The sequence below is a fragment of the Magnolia sinica genome, chromosome 1, assembly GCF_029962835.1.
Source record: "Magnolia sinica isolate HGM2019 chromosome 1, MsV1, whole genome shotgun sequence".
NCBI classification, from domain to species: Eukaryota; Viridiplantae; Streptophyta; class Magnoliopsida; order Magnoliales; family Magnoliaceae; genus Magnolia; species Magnolia sinica.
The window spans coordinates 63383565-63392678 of record NC_080573.1 but is presented as its reverse complement, the minus strand read 5'-3'; the positions used below and the strand labels follow the sequence as shown (position 1 = coordinate 63392678).

The following is a 9114-nucleotide window of genomic DNA, read 5'->3' as shown; positions in this document are numbered from 1 at the left end:
GTAGTGTCCGCGAGTATAAAATTATGAACTTGCCTATCGACTACTTTCCATCAGGAGTGATGACCCCACAATTTGCCTATCGTATGTGCTTGATTAAGAGTGACGAACCTAGATGAATCCTTCGGTTCAGGTCAATGATATAAAGAGAGGTACCCTAGCTTCTCAAATCTGCTATATAAATAAACTAAGTTAATTATTGGGCTAACATGACAATGCATAGCACTGCATTAGTTAGGATGTGCTTTAAAGGCGTGGAAGTCGCATTGGAGGTAGTGTGGTCATATGCGATATGGTGTCGGCATCACTTGTTGAGGGAGCTTTGGTATGTGGGCATGCATCATTACTTGCACTCCATTCCTGCATTAATCAGAGTAATTAGGAATTGAATGTTATGCTGCTTTATCATTACTGCTTGATTGAATTGATAACATGTTAACCTTTTCCTTATAGTGCCACTGAGTTGATCACTCACTTGCACTCTAGGATGGTGTTTTAAAACACCAACCAGACGCTAGTTTAGATGTAGATAGTGATGAGGTTTACGCGATGAAGTAGTATTTCATGGACGAGGAGTTCTCCTACTATCAGCTCTCAGGCTGGTCTATGTAGACCTAGAGCGGCTTCGCCGGGTTACTGGGAGACTTGTCTAGTTGGACATCATGCATTTTCCCATTTTATCTATTTTACAACAAATTTTGTATATATTAAACCCTGCTACATTACCATACTCTAGAGATTGAGAACTTCTTACTTATTTTAATACATATACGTTAGACTTCCACTTATTTAATTACATTATCTCTGGAGTATGATATGTTGTTTTAGTATAATCCCACTCATGTTAATGCATTGGTATGGATGACATCTAAACATCATTATCCATGTTGCATAAGTGATGTACTGAATCTCAAGAGTAGAGCTTTGCTTGACCCTCAAAATTCAGGGTGTTATAGTATAATTGGAAGAACTGACTTATCATGCATGATATTCCATTCATGACATTCATTCATTCATAACATTCATGAGTCATCAAAGTTTGTTTACGATATCAAAAGAAAACGTAACAAATGCGAAAACAGGCCATGACAAATATCAAAAGAAAATTCATGTCTTATGAAATTCCTAGAGTGAGCATATATTAGCACAGGTCATCTCTTAGTTGAATCTCAATGGTCGCGTTCTTAAGTTCATCATCAATAATAAGCCTGGCCTGGTTCGGAGTGTCGATTAGCTCTTGTTCTAAGGAAATTATTGCTTCCTCCCCCTTTGAGACCTCCAACTATTCCAAATTGGCTATCCGCCAATTGACTTCAATATCAGCCTTGAGCTTCCTAGTTGTTGAATCAGTTTCACGTTGTTGAGCCTCTAAATCCAAAATTTGCTACTTGAAGATTGCAATCTTCTCAATTATAGTCGCTGAGGAATGCTTAGCAGCCTTTACTTGCTCCTCCAAGGAATGAAATTCCTTATCACAACTAGAGATCATCGTCATCGCCTTCGAACCTTTCTCTTTGAGCTACAATAATTCTTGTTAGCGAGTTAGAATTTCAGGAGCGATGATCATATTTTGAGTATCTCCGATTTTGTGAAAGTTCTCACAGAAATGGGTTAAAGACTCGCGTAAAGGGGAAATATTAATCCTGGCGATCCGTGCATCGTTCTCCAGCGAAGACAACACTAACTCCAAATTGGACCATTGAGAAGGGTCTTCAAAGATGTAGATGGCTGCTGATACTGAGCTCTGCAATAGGGATAGTGCAGGAGGAGAGATCTTTTATAGGGATATGATATTTGACACAGTGGCGATATAATTTTAACTTACAGAGCCACTAGAGGCAGCACAGACTGGGGAATGTAAATAAAATATACAAATTAAGGGATGGATTGCAGGTAAATTAGCGTAAAGTAAGGAAATAAAGTAAAGTGTACCTGCAGCTACAGAAGGTGCTGGAGAAAGAGTGTTGCCTCTGCATTGCCTCTCTTCTGGAGGAGCGGATGGTCTAGGTAAATTTGGAACCATATTGGTGAAAGATGGCACTCTGGTCTCAGTGCTTGATACCACAGTAGTTGGAGTATTGACATCAGCAGACTATATTTGGAAAATTATTTCATGAGTTGCATGCTAGTCTTGATAGGAAGTCTGAGGGCTCCCTCATTTTCTTAACAGAATGCTTGCCAGAAGTAGAGGCCGGAAGGGCAGCCTGAGTTACGTTCGTGAGAGCCAGAAGAGTCTCTAGAGATGTTACAACATTGGTTGAGGAATTTGAAGCTACCATGTGTGGGAGAGGAGAATAGTTGATGCTAAATGATAAGGTCAAGTCAGCCTTAGCTGTATCATCATACTCCCCTTAGTCTAAGGGTTCTTCTTCCTCGTCAACACCCGTCGCAGTGGCTAGGGGAATGTTTTCTTGTGGAATCTCTTCATTGATTTCAGTAGTTACACCAACTCCATCATCTTCGCCTACGTCCACTTCTCCTTCTTTTGCTGCTTCCTTTTCTTCGGCCTCCCCTGCATTACATTCATCTCACCTTCTTCTTCTGAGTCACTAGAGGATGACTCTTGATTAGTGGAAGTAGAGTCACCATAAGAGGATTCTCCATCTTCCCCCTCTGCGGATGATGAAGATGATGATGATTCCAGAGAAGATTCTTCAATAACCACTTGCTTTCCTTTCCGTATTAATTGCCTCTTTCCAGTAGAAGTGGGATCTTCTGTGGTAGTGGTCATTGAGGATATGGAAGATCTCGCCCACGTCTATGATCTGGTCATGGGCAATGAAGAATCTTTGTGAGGAGGAGGTGGCGAAATAGATGAAGGCACTTCTTGAGGGTCTTAAGGTTCGACAGCCTCTGAAGAGGGGGCAAGATCTGTAGAAGCAGGAATATGGGGTGTTTCGGTGGCATCCACTGGAGCATTTTCTCTGCTTGTAGGCTTTCTCTAGGACTTGAAGTGTGTTAATGGAAACTCGTGGGCAATCCAACCTTCAAGAGTATTGGCAGGTTTAACTTCATGAATGGGCTCTTCCGCAGAAATTCTTATGTAAGCTTCGTTGAGGGCAGGAGCATGATTGTGTTCGACAGTGTAGCCTATCCCATCGATGATATTGCATTTTCTGATTCGAGGGGCAGGAATCCATATTGGAGAGTCTACTGGTAGACATTGGTGGATGAGAAATGCTTGGCACACCCACCATCGCATCCACCAGTAGGTCATGCGGATAAAGCAGCCAAAGCCTATAATAATGAATTTTAAATTGATTTAGGCCGTAAGTAGTTGCCTTCAGATTAAACCCCGGTTGTAGGGCCCCACACCGTAACTGCGCATGTTGCGAGTCACTACTTTGGAATGCTTGGGAATAGTCTGGTCATATCCGAACTGTCGCGCAAACCTATTGGGATAGTATGGGTCCCTCCAAAATTCATCGCCCTCTCGTAGAGGCAGGTTGTTGGACCGTATTGATATGAAGAAGGCTCGCTCAGCCGGAGGAAGGTTATCATCATCAACAGCTTCATAATCCACAATGTATTGGCAAACAAGGACTGGTAGAAGTCAATAGCATTTGTTGACTCACTGGTGTCAATCACCCACTCATACATTTGTTTCAGCATTATTCTTCGCTATTAGTGACATAAGGGGAGTCGCGATGGATACACGTAAGCTTTTTCAGGGTCGTCATCTGTCCATGGTAAATATATGCCTAGCCATCCAGAAAAGTAATGCCATGGGGTGAATGTTGAAATGGCCCAGGCGGACGGGTTTTGACAGTGCGTAGTGATATCTCCAAAGGCCCAATATAATGAACAAAGTATGGGAGGTGCTAGTGAATATTTCAAGCCTTCTGTCAATCCTCCCACGATGAAGAATATTTATGGTTTGATAGCATTCACCCACTTAGAACTTGGTAGTACTACTATACTAAGGCAATAAGCCAGGAAGTCCGCTAACTCGCCTTTGGATGAGAATTCTGAGGGGTTCTTTACCCTGCGTCAGGCATTTTCCAGTTCATCTGAATTCCTATTCTTAAACCTGTTAGAGAAAGAAGGGTACGAATGAGAACAAAGTTAGTAAATGCATAAAATTACAATGCAAGGAAAGGGGATGTACCGCAACTCTTGAGAGAAATGAGTCAGCTAAAGGAAATGCGGAATCTCTTTGATATCAGAAAATTTGGACATCTCCCTGAAGAGTTCAACGAAAGCATCCAACACCAGTGCTTGTCTTTTAGAAGAGGAAAAGCGTGAGAATTCCTCATTGGTGGAATGTATTTGTCATAGAAGCAACCTGTTATGGGGAGGCATGCCATCCTATGAAGGTCCAACAGGGTAATACTGACTTCACCACCAGTAACTAAGGAAACCCTTATAAACCATATGATCATTGTAGAAGTATTCAAAAGTAGCCTCAATTGCACCATAAAGGCCGATCTCCATCAACGTCGCAGAATGTTTGGCGAGAATTGCCTTGGCCCGGTTGGTATAATATTTGCAAGATGATAAGAATTCGTGTGTGCAAAATTCTTCAGTCCCCCATAGTGATTTTCTATCCCTAAAGCGTTTGCATGTTGTCTAGTGGAAAACTGTAGAAAACAGTGCATGACGATTATAGCAAGGAATTAGAAATCGCATTCGATGCACTTCACCAATTTCTTGCTTCGACCCTCTCTCCGAAAGAATACCCTCCAACATTTTGGGTTCTCGTATCGACCAATTGGAAGTACACATCATGTGGCTCTGTGTTGTTCAATCTGTTGGCTTACTTCAAAGAATAGACAGATGTCACCGAATGTTCAATGGGATCGTTATTAATTCATTCTTGAAAGGGCTATTAAATTTTATGTAGCCGTCTTGAACCCTCACCGTGTCCCAAGTATTTGGGAGCTTCCTCTTCTTATGCTCCTGCATCTTCTCTTGGAGTTCTTGAAGCTTCGACTTCTTTCACTTCTTTTGCAAAAGTGTTGGTGGCGGTGTATCTTCTCTTACTGGGGATCGGACAATGTCGGTACGCAAATTGGTTGTCAACTTCAGCCAGGCTTCCCAGTCAACCTCGAGACCTTTCTTTGGAGGTCCTGCTATTTCTCCAAAAATAATCGCTTGACATATTGGCCAAGACAATGTTTTGATTCTATCAGAGAAGTCAAGAATAGGCAAGACTGGCTCCTTTATGTATGCGGGGCATTTATTAGTCACTTTGACTCATTTTTGTGGAGGATCTTCATGTGTTGGAGGGGAAGAAGAGGTTATTTGGGCCGTAGATGAAGGTACAGGGGCTGTAGGAGCCGGCGAGGGTTCAGGGGCTTGAGAAGAGTCAGTGAGATTTTCATGGGAAGGTTGATTCATAGATGCTTATAAGGTGAAAGGTTCTCTAGGTGCGGGCCATGGTTGAAGAGTTTAGAGAAATTGGTTGAAGTCTGGAAAGTTAGAAATTTCGACAGAGTTTCAGAACATGTTTCTAGCACTAAGTGCTGAAGACTTGCACAGGCAAGTTGCACACGTGAGTTGCGTGGAACAATTGTGCGGAAGAGGGGTTCGCTAAGAGAAAGAAGAAATTTTGAAGGGATGAATGATTGGGCGGTCTGGTATTTATTAACCAGTGGCACCGGCAGCGAGTTGAGGAGGTGGGAGTTGCAGGACCCGCGCAACTCAAGTTCTACAAGAAGAAGTTGATCCTTCAAGTTGACCTAGAGAAGTCAAATTTTGGATCAAGGAGGCATCTGTTGGGTATAAAAATTTGGTTAAGGGGGGAAGCTTCAAGGAGAAGAATTGGTGAAAGAAGTGAAGGATAGAGATGAAAGGCAAGTGAGTTGCGCAGGAACCATGTTGCGCAAGAGCTGTGTTGTGTGGGTCCGCGCAACTTGGCATTGGTCATGATGGTCGCGCAACTCTCTTTAGAAAGGGACGGATTGGGAATGCGAAGTGGAGTCCACGACACTGGATTCGAGGGCTCACACGTTCGAAAGCCTATAAATACCCCCTACCCCCTCATTTGGAGGATCGGATGTTCAGAAGACCAGTGCCTCTGACGGGTATTGGAGATAGAGAGAAGGAGAGGAAGTGCAGAGTATTGAAGGTCCGGGCTGCGCTACTCCTAGCAAGTTGCGTGGGTACTCTTTAAGGCAGCTGTCATGTTGTAATTTTTTAGATCCTTAGGCCATTCCAGATATTTCAAAGGGATCTAACCACTCCTTTATCATGCCAATAAGGGACAAAATGCATGAGAAGCCCGTACAACGCATCTCCCTTGGAGATATGATCAATATGAGCCGTAATGCTGTTGAAATTTATATTTTAAGCTTTACTTAATATTTGTATTTTTGCATTTTTGAGAAATTTCATCTTAGAATTAAAGGATCAAAAGGATGTAACAAATTCAGAATGAATAAAGTTGACCATTATTCTCTTTGTTCCATCTTTTATCACTATTGAGTGAGATAATTCCCCAAATCAAATGCTTTTCGTTTCTATTCGAAACACCGGTCTTCATTTGTTTAGAACTCATCAGACTTCAAGACACAACTAGTCATGTAATTGACAAACATGAGTGCAAATAAGTGCACTAACAAAGCCTACTAAGCCTCAAGAGGTATCTCTAGTTATTGCTCCTCAACCATCATCTGTTCGTAGAGGTTCATCTTCTCCCATCACATGATCACAGACTTGTGATAGATCCTTTATTTCTCCCATAATTGTTACTGTAGAAGATTCCATCCCTGTTGATGATATATGATCTTTGAAGAAAGGGAAACAGGTGGTTGTCTAAGAACCAGATTTGAATTCATCATCATCGTTATTGTCATTAGAAGGTGAAGATGGAGAGTCCTCTTCTGGTAGTACTTCTTCTACCAAAAATGATTCGTCTTCCAATGATTTGAAAGAAGAAGGAGAAATGGATACGGATGAGGAAGAAGAAGGGGAAGTTGATATTGGCGAAGAGGAACATGTCGCTGCAACTACTGTGATGGATGAAGAAACACCACAACATACCACCATCCCACAAACAATAGCTACAAAAGCCAATAAAGAAGAAGAGCCTCTGGACTATGGAGAGTAAAATGATGTACCGACAATTGATTTGACTATGTCATTTAGCAATAACTATTTTCCTCTCCCGCGTATGATATTCTCGGGTCCAAGTACTTCAATGGCTGTAGAGATGCTTCCTACTACTGTAGATGTAGTTCAGAATGAGGTGGCTGCTCCTGTTTCTGGTCCGCATTCTACTAGGGTGACTGTAGTATCTCTTACGCCTCCAGCTAGACCCAGTACGGTAGTGCGTGAGATAATCTTTCCAACGGAGCCATTCAACACTACAACTCCAACTATAGTTGCTTTATGTATTAAGAGAAGGGCGCCTTCTTTTATAGACATAGCCCTAGATATACCTAGTTCTTCATCTCTTCCAGAAAGAATGTAATCTGCGAAAGTGCCGATTTTAGTTCCAATTGCTTTAGCTACAGGTATATCTACTTAATATCTTTCTTCACAAGAATATTTCATAAGTACCATTCTAATTCATGTTTCTCTCATATTTTTACTGTAGTTCATTCATCTTCAAGCGGCTTCACAAGTTCAAATTTTGTTGCCAATGTTTCAAAAATAATATCCTTAGAAAAGCTTCCTCTCTACACATTAATCCAGCTAAAAGGTTCTCTATTGGCGACTGTATGCATTTTCAAGGCTCCCACACAATGGCCATATTTAGATATAGCATTAGCATCTTTGGACAATGCTGCGAGGATGGCAAAGATTAATATTTCTCCTCTGCGCGAATCTCTTTCTCATTTTTGTGCCACATTCCACAAATTAAAAGTTGATCGAGATATGACTATTGCTCCTGAAATACTTGCCCGTCAAAAAAAGTTATCGCAACTCAAAGACAAGTTTTCAAAGGCGATGACGATGATTTCTTGGTATAGTAAAGAATTCAACTCCCTCCAAGAACAGTTGAAGGCTTTTAAATATTCTTCGGCGGTCATTGGTGAGAAGATATTAAGTTTTAGGCAGCAGATCTCTGATCTCGAGACTCATCAACATGAAATGGATCTGAGGACCAGCAAACTTGAAGCGGATATTTAACACAACATCCGAATAACCAACCTTGAACAATAAAAAATCTTAAAGGATGAAGTAGCAATTACTTATTTGGAATAGTAATTAATTGATGCTCCTAATCAGGTTAGACTCATTGTTGATGCAGATTAGATAATGTAACTGCTAAAGTTCAATTAAAACAAGATTTTCGTTGATATATGGTTGCATTGGGTATATCAGAAGACTTGTAAATTTTTCATTTGCATTTTATGTAATTTCACGCTTGATTACTTTGGCATATTACGAATGAATTTTGATAATTCAAGGATTTTGTGAATGTGTGAGAAATGATTAAGTATATGTTTGCATGATGTTTACTTTATTGATGCTCATAATCATGCTTTGATAATATATGCGATTTTCATCACATAATAAAGTGACAACCTATTTTGATTGTTAGTACAATATCACCTATATGGTTTTCATTTCCATGGGCAAAGCTAGTTTTCAATCTCAGTTAGTTTCACACACAGTTTAACCTCTTGAGTAGTTGGAGAAATCACAGTTTCTTAGAGTCGGAGTCTCATGCAAATGATCTCGGTAACTTTTATGAGTCCTTGAACCATTACACCTGGAGAGTTCACAAACCGCGATCTAAAACGGCCTAGCTATATGTCCTAGAGGGGGGGTTAATAGGATTATGCAAAATTATAATTATAACAGCGGAATAAAATAAAGAGATAGCCAAATAAAATAAACCAATTCACAATGCTGAAATAAAATCAACCTCAATAACCAAGTATTGAGAGGTTGATACAAATTAAGTTTTAAGGACAACCTTACACCATAAAAACCAAAGGTTTATGGCAGGACAACCTTATTTCTAAAACGTCCTTTGTATGAAAAACTCAATCTGAAGATAAATAAATAAATAGCAAGGAAATTGAAATAAATTGCAGGAATTTAAATCTAAATTATTACAACATTCCACACACTTGCTTGAAATGTAAATTTTACAACATTCACATCGACAGATACATCCCACAAACTTGAATGATAAAAGATATAAAACTTAAGCAAGCATTC

At 40.4% G+C, this 9114-nt stretch overlaps 1 protein-coding gene across 1 annotated transcript; it reads right to left on the bottom strand.

Annotated features, from left to right (window-relative positions):
• Positions 1 to 1381: 1381 nt before the first annotated feature.
• On the bottom strand, positions 1382 to 2728 carry LOC131246721 (suppressor protein SRP40-like). The gene is made up of 5 exons (XM_058247090.1): positions 2530 to 2728; positions 2211 to 2269; positions 1930 to 2089; positions 1823 to 1845; positions 1382 to 1516 (listed from the first exon to the last, which is right to left on the bottom strand). Exons 1-5 carry the CDS (start codon positions 2726 to 2728, stop codon positions 1382 to 1384), a joined length of 576 nt encoding a protein of 191 aa, XP_058103073.1.
• Positions 2729 to 9114: the final 6386 nt, after the last annotated feature.

Coding starts and splice junctions, on each gene's coding strand:
- LOC131246721 (XM_058247090.1), bottom strand. CDS start 2,728: ATGACCACTACCACAGAAGATCCCACTTCTACTGGAAAGAGGCAATTA. Junction 2,270..2,529: donor TAGTGACTCAGAAGAAGAAG/GTGAGATGAATG, acceptor CACACATGGTAG/CTTCAAATTCCTCAACCAAT. Junction 1,517..1,822: donor GTGCTGCCTCTAGTGGCTCT/GTAAGTTAAAAT, acceptor GAATTATTGTAG/CTCAAAGAGAAAGGTTCGAA.